At 40.9% G+C, this 22,400-nt stretch overlaps 1 protein-coding gene across 1 annotated transcript in view; it reads left to right on the top strand.

The window, feature by feature from the left end:
* The first annotated feature begins 14,053 nt into the window (after nucleotides 1–14,053).
* Nucleotides 14,054–22,400, top strand: part of gask1a (golgi associated kinase 1A) — a 35,251-nt gene continuing 26,904 nt past the window's right edge. Inside the window, exons 1-2 of the mRNA XM_042489140.1 lie at nucleotides 14,054–15,000; nucleotides 21,356–21,793. Coding sequence (XP_042345074.1) covers nucleotides 14,269–15,000; nucleotides 21,356–21,793 — 1,170 coding nt within the window. The 5' untranslated portion in view covers nucleotides 14,054–14,268. The remainder of the gene's footprint in view (nucleotides 15,001–21,355; nucleotides 21,794–22,400) is intronic.

Genomic DNA, 22,400 nt, shown 5'->3' on the forward strand with positions numbered 1-22,400 from the left:
ATATTTTTCATTGTAGGGTCATACTTGTATAGTGGTATTCTACTCTAACATGTTTTCATGCTTTAATATTCAACAAAACCTTTATTTTTCTGTCTTCGATATCTTACACCTCACTCACAAGTTGATTTCCGATCAACCATTTTTAAACCAAAAATGTGACAAACAGCATGGTCCAGTGGGAATCTACATTTGTAACCAAGATGAGATTTCCCTGATGTTAGGCTCCAGTAAATACTGCCATTTACATCTCTGATGTGCCCAGTCATTAGTTACCACCTCTAGTAAGAGATTGCATTTTCATAGTCAGGGTAAAAAAAAAAAACGTTTTTTTAAACCTGAATGAAATCCAATCAGTTTTTCATTATCATCGTTTACCATTATTTGGTAAACAGTGTCATTACATGAAGTCTGTGAAAGAACATGCTCTGTTTCTCTAAACCACAGGAGCCTTACTTCTACATTCAAAAATGACCAAAACTCTCCTAAGAAATAACGTTTTTTAATCGTAGTCAATGAAAAGGACCATAGATTGGGTTTACAAGATGTACAAAGCAGCAACTTTAACTTTGAAGTAAACTAAGGCTGAACGATTTTGGAAAATTATTTAATTGTGATTTTTGTTTACCAATATTGCGATTTTCTGTGAAGGACTGACTGTAGAATACAGATGATTATTTGATAAATGAGTGGTGTTTCATTATCACAGATCAAACAGCTGATCATCCAACAGTGCAGCGCCGTGAGACGGACAGACCTCACAGCACCAAAGTGTCTGAATGAACCAACAGACAAATATTCAGAGGTAGAAAGTGACTTCTTTTGACTTCTAAAGATACTATTTTGTTTTAGTTTCAGGTTTAGTCAAACTTTGGATTAAGTATTTAGAGCACATTGCTCTGTGTCTCATCCACTGAGCTCTCATTATTATTACCAGGGGCAGACATACTGATTTAGGGGCCTGGGGCCACAGTCACATTGCATTATTTTCAACCTTTCTCTTAATTTAATATGAAATATCCCTAAAATATGTCCTCAGTGTGCTCAGTGATAGTAAATAAGCCCCTAAAGGAAAAAGGTTGGGAAGCACTGTACACAGTCAAGCCATTTACAAGGTTTTAATCTAGTCTTGTTTTTTCTCAGCTGAAGCACACTATTTGCTAGTCCTTTTCATGCCTTCCTTATAGATACATAGAAAAACCAATCATAGCAAATCGTCAAGTCTCGGCTTTCTTTCCCCTCCCCCTTTATTTCACAAGTGGGAAGTCATGGATGAAAATGAAAACGACTAAGAGTTGTCCCCCCAAAAAAACTTCTGTTCAAAAAGGTACTTAGGCCTACATGTTCTGTTATTTTTTTTATTTAGGGTTATATTTTTAAATTGGGAAATTAGCTTGGTTGTACTTTTCAGTAACATGCATAATAGTCTTAAAATCCAAAATGAAAAAGAACCATGATAAAATCGTCATCTTGATCCTGCCTTTAAAAAATCATGACATGTTTTTGCCATATTGCCGAACCCTATCCTGACCTCAACAAGATGGCCGTGTGGTCGCTCTTCCTGAACATGGTAAAGTGGCACTACAACCATCATTAGCAGTAATCCACAGCAGGACCAGACATACTGTAAAACACTCTTGTCCTCTTAGAGTCCTCTGCTCTGTCTGATCAGGAAAATAGGAGAAGAGTCACTTGGTTGAATGGTGCTTTCCAGGTTAATCCTTGATTCAGTGAAATCAGTGGATATTATAGTTCCTGATATTCTGTTGGAAGCTGATGCAGCGCAGAGGTTACCAAGTTTTTTCCAATGCCTGTATGATGGCTAGAAGGATGCTAATTAAACTGGTGTCCACCTCTCCTATGTTTCTGGAGGCCAGACTTTACTCCACACTTCATTCTAGCTGCTGTGCCAGTGTCAGTACTGGAGGATGCAGAAAGCGAAACATTTAAGATTTTATTTGTTTTTATTTTACTTTTTACAGGGAAAACCATGTTGAACAAAATACAAGTCACTTTTTTCAAATATATCTGGAGGGTTTCTGTCTATTGACTTAACTTAAGTTTCTCCCTATTGACTAATTGATCAATTGAATTGCAAATGTAATGTCCAAAAAAAAGTATAGGCAAGATGACTGTTAATGCCTCACTCATGCCATTTGAGTGAGATGGAGGCAGGCAGTCTTGCATATTTGCTATGAAGTTCAGTGATGTGATACAAGGCCATTTAGCGGTGAGTAGAGGCAGCATTAATCCCATCTATGTAGTGTAATTCATTATGTAAATGATGAATTACTCAGTAAATGCAGCAATGACAGCATGTCGCACCTTGGATAGACTGTGGACTAATTAGTATTCTTGTGAACCCCCAACAAAACACCATAGTAAACGTCCGCAATCAGAACTGCGACACTATTTATTATCACATTGGCGTTTCGGTGTATACATCTGTGAAAAAAATATGTTTTTGAGTCTGACACACTGTCCATGTCATGCATCGGGACTCTACTGTTTATGTAGCAGTGGATGAACGACAGGCTCTCTCAGTACTTAAGTTGCCAGGGCAGGCAGCCTGGTTCAGGGCATTCCAGTCCAGAGGAGGAATAATGGGATCCTTTCACATTTGGAGGGATCTGGGAATGTTGTTAACTGCTCTAAGATGAGGAAGACATCTCAAGGGTCTGAAACATTCCTTCAATGTGCGCTCAACTGAAAGGAGAAAAAGGAAAGGGAGATGGAAAGAGCAGAGAGGGGCAGAGTGGGGGGGCAGCAGTATCTGGGTCAGCCTTCCACCTATGGCTTTACTGTAGGTGAAGACAGAGAGCAGGCCAATAGAGCTTACACTGTCTTGTTCAGGTTTCAGTTGCTCATGTTATCTGGGCATGATTTCAATTTGTTGGAATGAAAGGAAGCATTATTAGGGCCCGAACACATTCTGCATTTTGTGCTCCCTCAGATCAATTGTATTTAGTGTAGACGTGCGGAAGGTGCATTCAAATGCAACAGTGACAACATTGCACTGAGCAAGCATTCCAAAACACCTTTTTTAAGGCGCCACAGCTGCAGAGTTCAACTTTTAGAAGGCAATAGTGTACACTGCATGTCATGTGAAAAGGAACAGCCAATCACAGCCATTAGATGTCTTTACCTTTTACTATAAACGTCAACCTGCCTCTATGTTCTTGAAAGCTGGCACACAGTGAGCAGAATAACACCCAGCCAGGACCTCATTATGTCCAGCTGGTTAAAGATGTGGCATGTGTAAGGGCCTTTATAGGGATACATGCTCAATGCGTCTTCTATCACTGCTGACTTTTCCAATGTCCACATGACCCTTGGCCCTGGGGACCAAGCTTTGCACAAGGCAGTGCCCTTTCAGGACTCAATGACCAAAGGTCAACAAAGCAAGTAAGACTGCGATCTTGTCTGAGTCAGGTATTGTTCTGTTGGATTGAATTTTATCTATTTATCACTCAGTATGGTACTGACCAAGCCCCAGCCTCCATAGCTAAGAGCTGAAGCTGATGTAGAAATGCAAAAAAACTTAAGTTTATGGACTTGCAGCTGGCTCCAAAACAGAGTAAATCCCCGTACACACATGTTAAAATGCCCACCTTGCCCAATAAACATGTTTTGGTACAAAAACCAGTTTTGGTCTCTATGGCTTATTTCATCATTCATGACAGCTGTACGGAGGGTGAATTTGTTCAAAACTCACTTGTTTGAATGTTATTAAGGCTTAACGTTCTGCATAATCAGGGGCATGGCCACTTTGAGTGACAGACTGACAGCCGGACTTCACCTCAGGCTTCTCAACCTGGGGCAGCTGTGGCTAAGAGGTAGAGTGGGTCGTCCTTTAATCGGAAGGTCAGCAGTTCGATCCCCAGCTCCTCCGGGCAACATGTCAAAGTGTCCTTGGGAAAGATACTGAACCCCAAATTGCTCCTGATGCTGTGTCAATGGAGTGTGAGTGTGTCTGAATGATTACTGAGTGGCACCTTATACAGTATAGTCCATTTACCTTTCTGCGGTGTTTGAGGTGTTGGAGCCGGCTGGTGGGAGCCACAGACTGTGCAAACATCAGACAAAAAATATGGCTTGCTGTGCAGTTAATTGTTAATTGAGTCAGTGCTCAAAATTGTCAAAGGAAACAGAACAATCTAAGAGTCCCTCAAATCACTGGGAACATATGAGCATAATAAAATAGTATTAATATGTATAAATCATTTCAAGATATTCGGGCTTCTTACTGAAATGGATGAGAAATCTCCTCCACTTTTTCTCACGGGTATGCTGATATTAGACTGGATGCAGAGACCAAATGTACTGCAAATGTTCAGAATGCTAAACCTTACCAACAAACTAAGGTGCACAGAAAAGTGCAAGCTACAAACTGCAACAATCAGTGGAAGGAGAAGGAGGAGGAGGTTGATGTCATGAAACTAGTTGATAATAATTATAATTATTTTGAATAAACAGGATACTCAAGAATGGATATTAGTGTGATGTGATGTGATGTGATGTTTGTGATGATGATAATGATGATGATGATGATGATGATGATGATGATAATGTTTTAATAAGTGGTATAATTTATAATTTTTAATATAATTTTTTCATGACATGTTTAAATAAAGGAACAAGACTTTTTCATTCTGTGCATCAACGGGTGGTGTCATTGAAGGTTGATATCTGCCATGGGAAAGGTTATCATGTGGAAATATCATCTACAGTGAAAGGCTAGGATCAGCCACTTTGGATAGAACCAATTAGTGAAATTTTTTTGACGTGGGTGTTCCCCATGGTTCTACAGTAGTCCAGAATGGACAAACTCATAAAACCTGTTTATATTATTAGTACATAGTCTATACATGTATAATTTTTTTTGTGTGATTCAGACTTAGTTATTGCATTTATTGGTACATAATATCTAACAATAGACTGCACAGAAGCCTACTGTGCAGTTACCATAGAGCAATAATGGCAAAATAATGATTGTCCCAAAGAAATGAGTAAAGCTGCTCATTTGAAATGGTTATCATGTTTTAAAGTTCTTAAATGGATGCTAGAAACAAACCAATACCAAAGAGATTTTGCAGCTGTAGCTGGTATGAAACACACCTCCACAATAATCAAAGTTCAAGCTTTCAGTTCAATAAGCTGTAAGTGAGATTATTGTGGAGGTGTAAATGTACTTCAGATGCAGCAGTAGTGGAGGTTAGCATGTAGCCTAGATGAAATGCAGATATTTTAGTAAACAATCTGTCACTGGTAACATAACTTTTCTTATAAGTGCATCTCACACTTTTTTGTCTGTTTGACTGCTGCATGTGTGCAAATGATGTGCTGGAGAGCGTATATATGCAGATTACAGTATGTACAATTATTCATTGTGTGAACAGCAGTAAATCATGTCTGACACATTGAGATCAACAAACTTCTACCCCAAAAGTGTGTCCAGGGTTGGCTGGTGTGGCAAAATCACATTTATAGAGCCGTCAGTGATACAGTGAGCCATCTTGGAACACTGACATGGTATTGTGTGAAATATGGCTTTGAGCTGGATGAGTCCAGTTCTGCTGAAGGCTACTGGAAGCAGAGGCAGCTGACACTAGCTTTCTTTTCTGTTGCATACATATTCACATTTTGCAGCAACAACAGGATGTTTTTGCTCTGCTTCCTCATTGCCACCAAATTCCGGCTTTTCTCTCTCATTTCCGTTTTGTGTAATAAACATGCAAAGATGGCACATCATTATTGTGATATCACAGAACACCATAGTGTGCCACAGCTCAGATTATTTTTCCTTCTGCCTACCCACTTCAGTGTGAATCATGAACACATTAGCTTTCCACTTGTCTGGAGCCAAGTGATCTCTGCGCAGCCCTTGGTTAAGCCCACAGGAATCCGAGCACCCTATTCTACCTAAACATCCTGAAAAGTCATAGCTCCTTGATCTATTTTTAACAAACGCTCCATATTAATATAAAGCCACCACTGTATTTGCAATTTGGTTGGTGATCACTGCATAATTGCTGCGGTGAGAGACACAAAGCTTCCAAAGTTACAACAGTGTATTCTAACCCCAAGAAATTTGAGGTCTTTCTGTGAGCAGGCATTTTCACAAGGTCTTTACTTATGTGATAAAGATATTTCTTATTCCAGAGCCTGAGGTGGCCTTGTCTTATTTTAAATCATTATTCTGAGATGTTAAAAATAAGCACGTCACTCTCATAAAATACAAGGTCTAAGGATGCAACAATTCATGGTTCACTCACCATCTTGTAGATATTATCTATTATCAAAATCTTGCCTGGGCAATAGCAAGAAAATCACCCTGTTTTGATACATTTAGGTACTTGAGTAACAGATGTATCTCCCCAATACATCAGGCTAAATCAGACTATTACATCAAAGAAATGTCTGATAGCTTTAACATTGAAACGGGGTGTGTATGAACCCAGATGCAGTACGCCAACACTTAGAAACAGTTGGTAATAACCTTTATTAAAACCAACACAATAAAAGCTCAGCTCACAGATAGTCAGTTCGTTCTTCGGGTGAATAACCCAAACAATGTCTCTGGGAATCCAATGAAGTGAAGACACGAAGCTGGAACCAACCGTGGCTGGAGAGCAGGAAACCCCGTAGCTCGATGAGCCGACAACACGTGTGGAAACGTTGTCGGGAATAGCGCTGGGCCGCGGTCGGGGACAGGCAGAGGATCCGTAGCCGAGAGAACAGTCCGAGAATGCAACGGTACCGTCGAGGAGCAGGCAGGAGGATCGTCGTGGTCGAGCGGGGAGGTCTTTGCCAGTGGAGCCGTCAGGTTTCCTGAACGCCGAAGCGAAGCACGTGGTCGGGGACAGAAGGCAGGTAGGTACACGGGGTGGCAGGCACAGAGAGCTGGTCGGGAACAGGCTGGGTCGGCAACAGGAGGTCTGGCAATAGAACGCTGGAGAGTCATGCATAGCAGAGGAACAATCTGGCAGTGAGTGAACGTGTTGGAGTGTCTTAAATACTGGACTGATTGATGATGAGCTGCAGCTGTGGGAGAGAGCAGGCTGCAGCAGTGGGTGTGGCTGGCAGGTAGAGCAGGTCAGAGTGAGGTGAATGGAAAAATACTGGCAGTGAAGGGAAGGAGGAGAATGCAGGAACCATGACAAACATTTGGGATCAAGCTGTTGCACTGGATGGGCGGACCTTGTTCACAGCCAAAAATCCCTCAAGACTCAGATGCAAATTCTTTTCACTGCAGCAATTGAATGATGCCACCAACAGCAACATGCCCAAAGAACCAGATAGGATTTTCATAGCAGCTGCTGATTTTAATCAACTCATCCCTCAACTCCAAAGATGTAGCAGGATCAAGGACAAATTCAATTTTGTTTTTTTTTTTAAACTTAAATCTACTAATCGCTTTTACCTTTCATTTGCTAACATTAGTTTGCCTAACACTTCACCTTCAGCTTTTCTTTTCAGGCCCCTGGTTTTTGGTGAGGCATTTTGACTTAGCTCAGGTTAGTCAGGCTGCAGTTCACCTCACATCTTCAAATCAGCAGCACGTGTGCTGTGTGCGCCTCTGGCCCACACTGTCAGATGGACCGCACCATTTTACAGTAAGTGTGGGGATGGAGTGTCAGATGACATGCTGAAATGTGTCTTAAAGACATTCAAGCAAATGTAACAAGCAATGACAGCCTTAGAAATTAAGTGGAGTTGAAAGTACAATATTTGTTTTTCAAATGTAATGGAGTCAAATCGTTGTTTTTTTTTAAAATATTATTCAAGTAAAGTGCAAATACTCAAAAACTGTACCTTAAATATAGTACCTAAGTAAATGCACTTTGTTACTGTCCACCACTGACACCAGGGTATTTAGAAATCCCAAAGGTACTGTATGTTTTTCAATGCCTCCATAAATACAGGCTATTTAACTTCAGACATCCTTCCCCTAGAGTACCCTGAGGTACCAAGTACTTACGTAGAGGATAACTTATTACATTTTTCCCCTAAAGTGACATGGGTACCCAGTACTTACTTACAAGGTACAAGATAAATTTATTGTCAATTTTCTTAAAAGTGGTTTAAGAAGAAATGCAAATCAAAGTTGATCTAAATTCTGGCGTTTTTGGCGTTGAAGGAGGAGTTGAGGAGTCCCACAGCCTGGGGACAGAAGCTGCTCTGCAGTCTGTTGGTTCGGCAGCAAATACTCCTGTATCTTTTTTCAGATGGCAGCAGGGTGAAAAGACACTGGCTGGGGTAGCTGCTGTCTTTCAGTATCCTTTGGGCTCTGTGCAGACACCTCACTTCACTGAGGTCACTGATGCTCTGTAGATGGGAACCACTGATGTTCTAGGCAGTTTTAATCACCCGCTGTAGAGCCTTCCTGTCCTGGGCTCTGTAGAAGTTAACCAAGATCTTATTCTGGAATTTAGCCTTCCTAAGTTTCCATAGGAAGAAGAGCCTTTTCTACACTTTTTTAACCTGGGTGGTGACATGTGATGACCAGGATAGGTTCTCAGTGATAATAATTCCAAGGAACTTCAAACTCCTCACCTGCTCCACCTCAGCTCCACTGATGTAGACAGGGGGGTATGTCTTTGCCTCCTTCTTTCTAAAATCAACAATCAGCTCCTTGGTTTTACTGATGTTGAGCAGGAGGTTGTTCTCTGTGCACCACTCTTCAAGATTGTTGATGTCCTCCCGGTATGAGCTCTCATCGTTGTTTGTAATTCGGCCAGTGATGGTGGTGTCGTCCACATACTTACATTTACTTAATATTTACTTAATATTTTTAACAATGCACTCGTATCTGCCCGACAGAGGCATCAAAAACGGCAGCAGTGTAAACGTCATTTGTCCTACTGTTCACCTTGTTATTTATGAGAATAAATTTCATAACGTGCAAATATTGTTTGATAATTACAAGAGGTATTTGAGGGGTACTTTTTCATTAACAGATATCTCGGCTTATATTTAGGATCCTAAATCATGTTTTTCATGTGTGCACTCCAGGGAGTATCAATCATACAGCTGTTTGTTTATTCATTTTTATCCGTTTTTGCAAATACACTCTTCATATATGATATGTGAAAGGTAATTCTTTGATTTATTTTACACAATGCTATCAATTTAATGCTGTCTCTCGCGTTTCATCCTTGGAGGAGCGCACATTTTCCCGTCAGGTTTGTTTTTCATAAATCCCAAAGTTTACTTACAAAGTCACGTATGCCATCTTTTGTGCGTACATAACATTTATAAATGAGGCCCCTGGTGATTGTTGGAACAGTGGACTTACTAACTAGATTACAAGCAAGAGTTACCAAGACAGTTAGGGTTAATTTTATTTTATTTCTGTCGAGTTAAGTGTGAATTAAATGAATTTTATGATGAGTTAGCAAGGCAATTAAGTCCCATCAGTTTTCTGTGGCTGAGAGAAAGTTGAACCCAGAAGTTCTATATTTGTATTTCTCTGTTTAATAGGAAAAAAAGGAAATTAGGTGTGAGAATATTACATTTTTGGGTGTCCATTGTATATTTATTAGTAAGTAGCACACTCGCCATGTGTGTGTGTGTGTGTGTGTGTATGCGTACAAAATAATGTCCTGCAAGGGTCCATTCATTCATTCATTCATTTTCCGTAACCGCTTGTCCTCGTAAGGGTCACGGGGGCGCTGGAGCCAACCCCAGCTGTCAGCAGGCGGAAGGCAGGGTACACCCTGGACAGGTCGCCAGACTATCGCAGGGCCGACACATATAGACACACAACCTTTCACGCTCACAGTCACAAATATTTCTGTTATATATAATGCAAAAAAAAAAAAAAAAGGTTCAAGCAACGCTTTCGTTAACAATTGATTGTTAACACACACACACACCAACTCTTGAGTATACCAAGGGTTTATCTTCCCCATTCTTGTATGTTCTCAAATATCTATGGTCCCAGCACAGACTCTCCCACCTTCTTTCACTTTATATTCACAGCACTGTCTGACTTTCCTGATTCACACATCTTAGGACTTCAATATAGTTTTAGATCCACATATAGAGCGGTTTTCATCATCATCATCATCATCATCATCATCATCATCCCCAGATGGCGCTTCAGCAACTCACTACTCAAAGACAAAAAAATTTCATAATTACTTTAAACGGCAATAGGCATCCTTCATTGAAACCAACAACTCTGGGAAAATCAGCATGTACACTATGGGAATATGCAATGGCTGTCATGAGAGCTAAAATAATGTCATGCTGTTTGTACAAAAAAAAGAAGAAATTGCAAAAGAAGAAAATCTACAGAGAGAGGTAAAGAGACTGGATCATCTGGCCTGTCAGGCGCCTTCTGACTGAACAATAAAGGAACTAAAGAGAACCAGTCATGAACTAAACAACATACTGAACAAAAAAAACCCAATATACTTTCTTTAAACTTTGACAGCAATACTTTGAATTTGGTGATAAAACAGGTACATTTATAGCAAATCAACTAAAACAACAAACAAAAAAACACTAATTTCCGCAATTATGGACCTATCTTGTAATATGACCCAAAATCCGTCCATAGTCAGGGACTCCTTTAGATCTTTCTAGACAAACCTTTATACTCCTGACCAAAAAAACTCTTCAGAGGAAGCTGAAACTTTTCTGAGGAATATCTCCCTATCTAAACTAACTCACATCCTATCAGAATTGGGTGATTTCTTCTCAAAATCGCTAGAGCACTCAATCTCATGCCTAAAACTAAATTCCCAGGACCAGACGGCTATCCAGCAGAATTCTATAAACACTTCTGGCCCCTTCTTTCACTGTTGTTTTTCAAAGTAATATCTGAAATTAACCAAAGTTCCACCATGCCTCATAATATTAACACTGCTTATATCACATTGATTCCAAAACCAAATAAGGATCCCACTCAATGCTCCAACTATCGCCCCATATCACTAATTAACAGGCACGAAAATCATTAGCAAGGCTTTAGTAATTAGACTTCAGTGAGTAATCTCATCACGAATACACATGGATCAAACTGGTTTCATTTAAGGGAGGCATTCCTCAGAAAACACACAAAAACTATTCAATTTCATTAATTTTTGCAAAAACCTTTTCTTCTCCAAAAAGACCACCATTTATCATGGCAACCCTTGATGCAGAGAAGGCATTTGACAGGGTGGACTGGTCCTTTCTCTTCACCCCCCTTAACCACTTTGTTTTCCAGCCATACTTTATCAACTGGATTAAAACACTATACAATCTGCCCACTGCATCTGTCATAACCAATGGAATAATATCAAAAATGTTTCAATTACAAGAGGTACTTGACAAGGATGCACATTATCTCCACTACTGGCTACTTCCATTAGACAATGTGATAATATTTCAGACATTCAATCAAAGTCACACCATCATAAAATTAGTCTTTATGCAGATGACATCCTGCTGTACATAACAAATACCTCATCCTCACTTCCATCAGTCCATAATCTGATCGATAATAACGGTCAGGTGTCTGGCTATTCCATTGAGTGAGATATTCCACATGGTGAATTACTTCCTTTGGTCACACAGATTCTATGTCATCTTGGTCTACATCATCTATAGACCAAAACATGTAAATTTCATGAAAATCAAAGGACAGTTGTGGTACGAGGCGTATTTCCTGATGGAAGTAGGTGGCGCAGTGAGTATGATAGTTCAATGACATGCTGATGTGTTCAGGGCTGAAGCCTGATCACAACTTTGAAATTTGGGGCCAATCGGTCGATGCAAAGTGAAATTACAACAACTTCCTCTTTGGCGGCAACCACCTGGTCCGCATGGCAACAGCATTCATGGTAAACCTATACTTCAGAGGGAGGCATCATTAAGATCTTCAAGTTTTTTTCACCAGTTTTGAAGTCAATCAGATAAAATCTGTAGGAGCAGTCCATCAAAGAAGAAAGCAAGTTATTTCCATGACATTTCATGTTGCCAGTAGGGGGCGCTATAAATAATGGTAACAGTTGTCACGTAGATGTGTTCAGGGCAAGACTGTCATCAAACATATGAAGTTTGGTGCAGATTGGACCATGTCCCTAAGTTATAAACTACTTCCTGGTTAATGGCGAGATATGGACATGTTTGGCTCAGTAACAGCCACACGGTGTGGCGAAAACTCACAAATGTAATAACTTTTGATTTCCAGGGCCTTCTGTGAAGATGATTAGATTTTGAAGTCAATTGGATGAAATCTGTCAGAGAAACTTGGAAAATTGTGACCCCTGAAAATGGTCAAAAATACACCAAAATTGCACATTTAATTCAGAATGGCTGACTTCCAGTTGGGTTTAGGGTATGGGTCCAAGAGGCTTTTTTGTAGCTCTCGGGCTGTTACACATGCCTCCCAAGTTTTGTAGCTCTAGGTGAAATGTATTGCAGGGGCTGCTTCGTTGAAATCTGTAGGGGGACGCTATAGAGCCATTTTGGCACATCAGTGCAAACATCGAGTCAACCTGCTACCAGTTGGACATCTTACTTGAAAACTTTGCCTTTCTTGTGCCAATAGGTGGTGCTCTCATTATCGCTTAAAATTGTCATACAGATGTGTTCAGGGCGGGACTCCTATCAAACATGTGAAGTTTGGGTATATTGGACCATTTACATCAGAGTTACATGCCACTTCCTGTTTACTTCCTGGTTCATGGCAGAACATGCAAATTAGATGCCTCATACAGATTACACGGTGTGATGAAAACTTTTGCTGTCAAAGGTCTTATGAAGATAGCCATAACATTTGAAGTCAATCAGATGAAAGCTCTAGGACAAGTTCTCAAGATTACGACCCCTTAAAAATGGCCAAAAATACATCAAAATTACAACTTCAAATCAAAATGGCTGACTTCCTGTTGGTTTTACGGTATGGCCGCAAAATACTTTTTTGTAGAGACTGGGATGTTGCACAGGCCTCCAAAGTTTCACAGCTCTAGGTAAAACGTGCTGCGGGGGCTGCTTCGTTGAAAATGACTAGGGGGTGCAACTCATACATTTCCTCCCACCCACACACAAGACCATTAAAATATCAAATTTTTCACCAAACCTGATAAGTCTGCAAAGTTTCATGACTTTTTGAATATGTTAAAGCCAAAAAAGGCAATTCATTTGAGAGAATAATAATAATAATAATAATAATATAATAATAATAATATACTATTATTATTATTATTATTATTATCATTATTATTATTATTCCTTCAGTTCCAAGAGTGTCCTCGCACTGTTCGGTGCTCGGGCCTTAATAATTCCTTCAGTTCAAGAGGGTCCTTGCACCGTTTGGTGTTCAGGCCCTAATAATAATTCCTTCAGTTTCAAGAGGGTACTTGCACTGTTCGGTGCTAGGGTCCTAATAATTCCTTCAGTTTCAAGAGGGTCCTTGCACTGTTTGGTGTTCAGGCCCTAATAATAATAATAATAATAATAATGATAATTCCTTCAGTTTCAAGAGAGTCCTCACATTGTTCGGTGCTCAGGCCCTAATAAAAAGCGGAGCAATTACAATAGGGTCCTTGCACCCTTGGTCCTCGGGCCCTAATAAACAGACCAATTACAATAGGGTCCTCACACTGTTCAGTGCTCGGGCCCTAATAATAATAATAATAATAATAATAATAATATAATTCCTTTAGTTTCAAGACAGTCCTCGCACCGTTCGGTGCTCGGGCCCTAATAATAATGCCTTCAGTTTCAAGAGGGTCCTCACACCATTCGGTGCTCGGGCCCTAAAAATCTGTTCGAGTGCAATCTAGTGCAAATGCTTCCTTCCTATGGTGCCGTCTATTATAATCATGGTTCTTTCAGTCTGCTTCTAACCTGTGTTTCTGTCTTTCTTTTTATTTTTGTCTTTCCCTTCCAGGCCTGGCGGGTGTGGTCAAAACTCTGCTGTGGTCAAAAATGGCTGCTCCTCCTCTCTCCCCTCTTTCCTCCTCTTCCTCATGATTTCTGTGATGACCATGACTCTCCCCATCCCTTTGCCGCACACTGACATTGACTGGTGGTTCGTCCCAAGCCCTAAGCTCTACTGGGCAGCTCAGAGCCAGGCCCAGGGTCACAGAGCCTGCTCACATCCACAATGGGGCCTGGAAATACAACACTCCTAAGGAGACGTCTAAACACGCAGTGCTGCCTCACCCTTTGGGGGACGCTGCTGGCAACAAAAACAGCATCAAAGAGAAAAGTTTCACAGACTTAAAAAGACATAAACACAAAAACAAAAAGATTGCTTCCCAAAGAAAAAACATGCCAATTGCCAACCAGCTTTCAGCCAGTCATCACCATCTTCTTCTCCCAGAGTTTACAGTCAACAGCACAGGGCCAAAGCTTAGAATTACGCCAAGCAACCACAGTGCTGTGGTAAAGCACACTGCACAGACCTATGTTTATCTACAAAAGAGCAAATCCACATATCCACATATCACCACTCCAGCAGATGCCCGAAGAAATGGCAGACTGGCCGCAGACAGACAGGCAGGCAGATGGGAGGACAGACACACAAACAGGAATGCAGACACACAAATACATGGCAGGCATTCAAGTGCAAAGGTCGCTGAATATCACCAGGCTTTGGAAAAACACAGACAAGCCACAAAGCACTCTGGGAAATCTGACAACATTGGTAAGGAGCAGCAGGCTGTGAAAAAGCCCACCAGGGATATAAAAAAACAGCATCATCCCTCTGAAGTGAAGAAGAATCCTGCAGCGTTGCACCATAGAAAGGCTTTGTCCAAACAAGAGGCAGCTGTAAAGAAAGATGATGGCGGCTGGTGTCAGAGCTTTGGAGACCAGAACTTCCCAGACAGTGACCGCAGGAGGATCAGGATTAGTCGAGATCTTCACCCTCTTCCCTGGCTCAGCGACGATGACCTTCAGAAGATGGAGCTCCTGGCAGGGGGTGAAGTGCTCAGTAAGACCAGGGTACCTGCACATGGACAGGTGCTCCAAGTGGCGCTGGATCCTCATGCACACCAGCAGGTACATAGTAATGACATGGTTAGGGGATCATTTGAAATGTTACACACATAGATGGATGTCTATATTCAAATAGTTTTTCACCACATAAATTTACTTAAAGCTCTGTGTTGAACCACTGCTGGTTGATATGTAACAGCTGGTACAATAGTAACTTGATATGTCACTTGACCTGGTGGGATCTTTGTCATTTTTTTTTTATCACAAGCTTGTGTGAGAGCTTTTCAACATCTAAGACCCCTCTTGGGTCTTTACCAGGTTGGATGTCCATGTCCCAGACAACATACACAGTAGACTCAAGTAGCATAGGAGAATTACTATATGTAGAAATGGGCGGCTGTAGCTCGGTCAGAAGACTAGAAAATTTAATAACATATAATATACACATAAGTATAATAATATATAAAGCAAGCTCAAAGATTTCAGTCCTGGCTGATTTGGCAACACTTGCAGTTCCTTTTGGTAAGCAAATGTGGTTTAAGGTCAAGTTCTGGACAGCAAAATAAAATATTTCTTAATATGGAAGTCAGGCAATAATTGGGATTTTCCATCATTCTGTGAGCAATCCTAATCTGATGCTGCACACACACAGCATACGTCTGCAGACAGCAGTGCACAGTGAAAGTTGGAGGTGTGAACAGCTCATTGTGGCTGCTGCTGAGGCTTCCATTACTCCCTGAAAAAATCCAAAGTGATCCATTGTCTAAAAATGCTGAAAGTGGCTGTGTAGTGGCAGTAGTGCTAAACTTACCAACAAACACATTGCATTTCCTGTGACTGCTTCACAATAAAAGTTAATTCATGTTTTACCAGTTAAATGCTTTTAATGTGAAGTTGCAGAAGTAGGAAATGTTTGCTTTCCATTAGCAGTAACTAAATATAGCATTTTTTTCTGCAAATGTTGCTCCAACACTCAGGTCAGAAAAATACAAATAAGAGGAGAGTTCAAAAGTAATGTCCCCAACTCAACTGCAAGCAGAGATTTGAAAAAAAATGTTGTTTTCAGGAATTTCAGTCCTACAGAAGAGTTCAACATGGGCACTACTTTAAGGTTCATCAGAAGCAAGCAAATATCCACAAAAGACTGAAAAATATCAGCAAGGAGGAGGCCATTGACTACAGCAATGTGAGAAGCATACAAGTGCAAAGGTAGCTGAATATCACCAGGCTTTGGAAAAAAACAGACAAGCCCTTTGATATGACAATGGCAGCACATGTAGATGCAGCAGCCAGTAGCTCCTCAAATCCTTGTTACTTTTTTGCTATATTTTTCTATTTTTTTGACAACATGACCCCTTCTGGACAACTTTTCTATGATAGAGAAGCACTTATCAACATGAAACACTTATCACACCAAAGTCAGACCAGAGGGGAGAAATGAAATGAAGAGCACCAGACATCTAGAGGGAGGAGAGCCAGTATCAGGGTGAGGCTGACCCAACTTGGACCGAGAGCTTCCCCTCTACCAAGCCTTCTTCTGGCTAATGACAGGTTGCAGGAGAGTGGAGTGGATGAGATGAAATGAAATGAAGGCTCATTTAGCAACAGGAGATCAGAGACTGTTCTGGACACATCTTCACAGAGACATGGTTAACCCCTAACTTCCTGGATCAAGCTGTTCCACTGGATGGACTGACCTTGTGGGAGCCAGCAGTGAACAGGTGAGATTTGCCAAAGGTGATTGGGAATTTTAGTGTGGACAGTCATTAAGTAGCACAGGATATGGCATGTGAACTTTAAAACCACAAGAGATCACAACAGATTGGCAGAAACAGGAGATCTGAGCTTCTAGCACAGTCACACACCCATAATGTAAATGTTATAAAAACGGTGTCTGTCCCACGATGACTTCATTTGTTTAAAGCTAAAATAAACAAAAGGGGAGTTGTACAAGAAAATCTCATAAAAATTAATACATCTCCTGTCAAACAGCATCATAACAGGAGAATTAAATGTGGACTATTGAACGTTAGATCCCAACCAATCGACCAAGGCTCTTTTAGTCACTGATTTAATATTGGATAACTATATTGATTTATTATGCCTCACTGAGACCTGGCTTTGTCCTATGAGTACGCTAGTCTGAATGAATCCACTCCTCCTGGTCATATAAATAGTCACGTTCTGAGGGACACTGGCTGAGGAGGGGGAGTTGCTGCAATTTTTGATTCAAGCTTAGCAATTCACACTAAGGCTAAGCTAAACTATAGTTCATTTGAAAGCCTTTTTCCTAGTCTGTCTCACCCATCCTGGAAAACTCTAGAGCCAATTCTATTTGTTATAGTGTACAGGCCCCATACTGCCCCATACTGTGAATTTCTATCTGAATTCTCTGAGCTTATATCAAGTTTAGTGCTTAAATCAGACAAAGTAATTATCATAGGGGATTTTAACATTCACATGGATGTTAATAGTGATAGCTTTAGTTCTGCTTTCTCCACGCTTTTGGATTCAATTGGCTTCAGTCAGTGTATACATAAACCCACTCACCGCTACAATCACACCCCACCCTCGATCTTGTCCTTGCAAATGGCATCGATATTGAAGATTTATTAGTCGTTCCTGAGATTCCTGCTCTGTCAGACCATTATTTAATAACTTTCAATTTTTTATTACTCGACTACAAGCCTCTCAGTAAGAGTTACTATTCTAGATGTCTATCTGATTCAGCAGTGGCTAAATTTAAGAAACTGATTCCTTCTGCATTGACATCATTACTGTGTCTTACAGTGACTGAGAATACTCTTACTAACTTAAGTCATTCTCAAACTGACTGTCTCGTTGATAATGCTACTGGCTCACTGCGATCAGCTTTCGACACTGTTGCACGCTTCAAGAAGAAAATAATGAAACAAAAGAAAATTAGCTCCATGGTTTAACCTCCAGATCCGCAAATTGAAACAAACATTGTGAATATTTGAAAGACACTGGCAGTCAGCCAACCTGGAGGAGTCCCGTTTAGTCTGGCTGGGTAGTCTTAAAGTGTATAAGTAGGCCCGCCGCCATGCCAGGGCAAGCTATTACTCATCATTAATCGAGGAAAACAAAAACAATCCCAAGTTTCTTTGCAACACTGTATCCAGGCTGACTCAGAGTCACAGCTCCATAGAGCCTTTTATTCCTTCACTCCTAAGCAGTGATGAATTTTTGACTTTCTTGAATGATAAAATTATAACTATTCAAGATAAAATCCATCCCCTCTTGCCCTTAATTGACCTGACCCCGGACACAGGTAGCCTGGATATGGCAGCAAGGCCTGAAATTTATTTGGACTGTTTCTCCCCCATTTACCTTCACCGACTCTACACTTTGATTTCTGCATCTAAAGCCATCAACATGCCTGCTAGACCCCATCCCAACTAAGCTACTTAAGGAAGTTTTGCCCCTATTAGACAACTCTTTATTAGATATAATAAATGCGTCTTTATTAACAGGCTATGTACCACAGTCCTTTAAAGTAGCCGTCATTAAACCTCTTCTAAGGAAGCCCACTCTCGATCCTGAGATTTTAGCTAACTATAGAGGATATCAAATCTCCCCTTTATTTCTAAAATCCTTGAGAAAGTGGATGCTCATCAACTCTGTCCTGTCTTTCTCCAAGATAATAGTTTATTCGAGGACTTTCAGTCAGGCTTCAGAGTTCATCAGAGACGGCACTAGCAAAAATTAATAACGACCTATTTATTGCTTCTGATACAGGTCTGCGCTCTGTTTAAATCCTATTAGATCTCAGTGCCGCATTTGACACCAAATTTTACTGCACAGACTGGAACACTTAATTGCCTTAAAGGAATGGCACTAGCCTGGTTTAAGTCATACTCATCAGATCATTACCAATTTGTTCACATCAGTGATCAATCCTCCGCACATACTAAGGTCTGCTTCAGAGTGCCACAGGGTTCTGTGCATGGACCAATCCTTTTTACTTTATATATGCTTCCTCTAGGCAATTTTCCAATTAGAAAACACTCTATAAATTTCCATTGTTATGCTGACGATACGCACCTATATCTATCAATGAAACCAGATGAAACTGATCAGCTATCTAGACTTCAAACATGTCTTAAGAATGTAAAAGCCTGGATGAGCCGTGATTTCCTGATGTTGAATTCAGACAAAACTGAAGTTATTGTTCTTGGCCCCAAACACCTCAGAAGCCCCTTTTCTAACTATGTAATTTCTCTAGATGGCATTACCTTGACCTCTAGCACAACTGTAAGGAACCTCGGAGTTTTATTTGATCAAGATTTATCTTTTACCTCCCATATAAAACAAACTTCAAGGACTGCTTTCTTTCACTTGCCTAACATCTCAAAAATTAGACGTATCCTGTCCCAAACAGATGCTGAAAAATTAGTACATGCATTTGTCACCTCTAGGCTGGATTAATGTAACTCCTTATTATTAGGTTGCCCCAACAAATCTCTTAGGTCTCTCCAACTGGTGCAGAACATGTTCTAACTGGAAGCAAGAAAAGGGGCTGAATGAATGAATTTAAAATCCTCCTCCATACTTACAAAGCTCTAAATGGTCAGGCTCCATCCTATCTGTCGCTGCTCATAGTTCCTTACCAACCCTCAAGATCACTGTGCTCTGAAAATGCAGGGTTACTTGTGGTTCCCAAAGTTTCCAAAAGTAGGATAGGAACCAGAGCCTTCAGCTACCATGCTCCCCTCTTATGGAACCATCTTCCAGTTTCGGTCAGGGAGGCAGACACCGTTTCAACTTTTAAGGGGAGACTTAAGACCTTCCTCTTTGATAAAGCTTATAATTAGGGGTGGCTCAGGTTGCCTGGACCAGCCCATAGTTAGGCTGAAATAGGTTTAATCTGCCAGGGGACTTCCCATGATACGTATTACCCTTACTGCTGAGCTTAGTCTTATATCTGTGACAACCGTTTGTAAGTTTAGCTTAGCCTCAGTGGTTTAGCTTAGCCTTGCATCTGTGATAGCCATGTGGTACTGTCACTACCTGGGGCTTGCGATTATGGAGCCTGGGTCTGCTGAACTGCACTCTGCTAATCCCGTTGCCTCTCCGGAGCATTCCTGTTCCCCTGTTTCCTAGTTTCCTGGATCCTGGCCCTAACCTTGGCTGTGCCCGATCGTGGTGATAGCTGTGCTGGCGCTGTGACCCTGCCTTTGGTTGTGCTCGTGCTGTGGCTGCACTGATGCTGTATCCCCTGCTCGCCCTGATTGTGGTCTGGTCCTGGTTGCACCGATTTCCTGATCTTGCCTTTGGACACCTCCCTAGCAATATACACAAGACTCTTATCATCACCCTCAACATCATCATAGAGTGCATTTAATAATTTCACACCTATCGTTATTGTAATATGACATGCATCTGTTTCCCCCTCCCTCTCCTCCCCTCTCGCTTTCTCTTTCCTTTTTGCCATGATTGTATTTCATTTGTTATTTACATTTTATTGACATCTATTGCACGTCTGTCCATCCTGGAAGAGGGATCCCTTGTCGTCCTCTACCTTGTTTTTCCTTGGGTGATGTGAGGGTCTAAGGGCAGAGTCGCACACTGTAAAGCCCTCTGAGGCAAACCATGTTTTGTGATAATGGGCTCTATAAATAAAATTGACTTGACTTGACTTGACTTTACCTTGCTGTAAGACAGCCCTTACCAACAGAGATTTGGAGCCATTATATCAAAAACACCAAAATTCATTGAGAAAAACAGTCAACTTACTCCACTGAATAGTGGAGTTGCTGCTCTACGGCTGCCTCCATCAACTGATATATAAGTTATACAGAGCAAAAATTCAAATATAGCTAAAAACTGATAATAATTTTAGGTGGCTAAAATATGTTGTGCTGTGGCACTGTCCACAGTAGGATATAATTTAGCTTCAGTGCTGGTGTTGTTGTTGTGTTTACCCTAAATGTAAGTTGTTTTGGAGCCAGTGTAACTAGCAAACAGCATGGGTGCTAGTCATCACCAAAACAAACATTGAATCTTTTTAAGTAAAATGTCAAGCCTCCTTAAAAATTATGTGTTAAAGGATTGTGTTTACAGGTCCTGGCTATGATAAAAACACTGATTTTGCAGTTTTTAAAGAAAACATGTCTTTGAAACCCACTAGCAGGATTTGGGGTTTAGAGGTTATTTTATTATAAAATACCACCATTAAAAGTTGTATGTCCCTCACCTGAGCCAAAATTAAAAAAAAACAAAAAAAAAAACAACCACAACACAGCAGCCAGTTTTCTACCTGTAAGTGGCTTTTGTTGTTGCAATGTCACAGTGATTCACTCTGTTGGTATTGATGTCTAATGCAGAACAGTGTTTGACAAATAAAAAAAAAAAAAAAAATTGGAAAGCATTATTTAACTTTATTTCTTCATCACAGCAGCCATCACCAAAGACGAGCTCACGTGAGAATGGACCAGGTGACAGACGTCCACAGAGCCACAGTGAGCGCTGCCAGCAGGGGCACTGCTCCCTGATCAAACGCACTGACGACTGGTTTGAAGTGTTCGCCTTCCACCTGGACAGGGTGCTAGGAATCAACAGGAGTCTCCCTGCAGTGCTGAGGACTTTCCACAGTGACATTTTACCCTATCGATACATCAGTGGCACCCCCAGACCTGTAGTGTGGTGGGATCCAGATATTCAGCACCTCACTGACAGAGACAATGACCAGAACTCAGTGGTGCTCAGCTGGGCCCAGTACCAGGAGCTGCTGCAGGTCCACTGTGGGAGTGGAGCAGACTTGAGGTCAGCACCCTGTGTGGGAGTTGAGCACTCAGAGTGGAGCAGACTGGCGCTATTTGATTTCTTATTACAGGTAAGATGAGAGCTTTTTTCTCATTCTGTGGTTCCTCTTTTATGAGAAATACTTAACCATAAGCAGGAGATTTTGAAATATATGATTGGCATTCCCACGTTTATTTATGTTTTAGAAGTTGTTGCAGAAATTTTTGGGTTGATAGCATCACAGTTTTGGTGCTGAATTTAAGCCCTTTTAAACACTGGTGTATAGACAAAAGTGGTCAAAAATGTCTCAAAAATACCACATTTAGACACCAACACCTTAAGGATAGCCATAGAAAAATCCATGTGCGCACCCATGACACCCATTTTTATTCCAACATCATGAGGTCAGAGGTCAAGGGACCCATGTGAAAATTGCTCTGCTGTTGTTCCCCTGCCAAACGTTGGAGTGTTATTTAGAATGCTCTCTGACAGACTTGTAAAACACTGATACCAAGAGATTCCTGAGGTTTTCTAGTTTCATGTGCTACCAGTATCTTTCCAGCTTTAAACCTCAGGGTCTCAGAGAGTTTACAGCTTTACCGCTTTTTTAAATAATAATTTCACAACAATTGTGTTGTTGCTTTTTTCATTGTTGACTTTCGAAAGCAAGAACAGACACCTTTGGCTGTCTCCATCCA

This window comes from Plectropomus leopardus, chromosome 7 (genome assembly GCF_008729295.1).
Source record: "Plectropomus leopardus isolate mb chromosome 7, YSFRI_Pleo_2.0, whole genome shotgun sequence".
NCBI lineage: Eukaryota > Metazoa > Chordata > Actinopteri > Perciformes > Serranidae > Plectropomus > Plectropomus leopardus.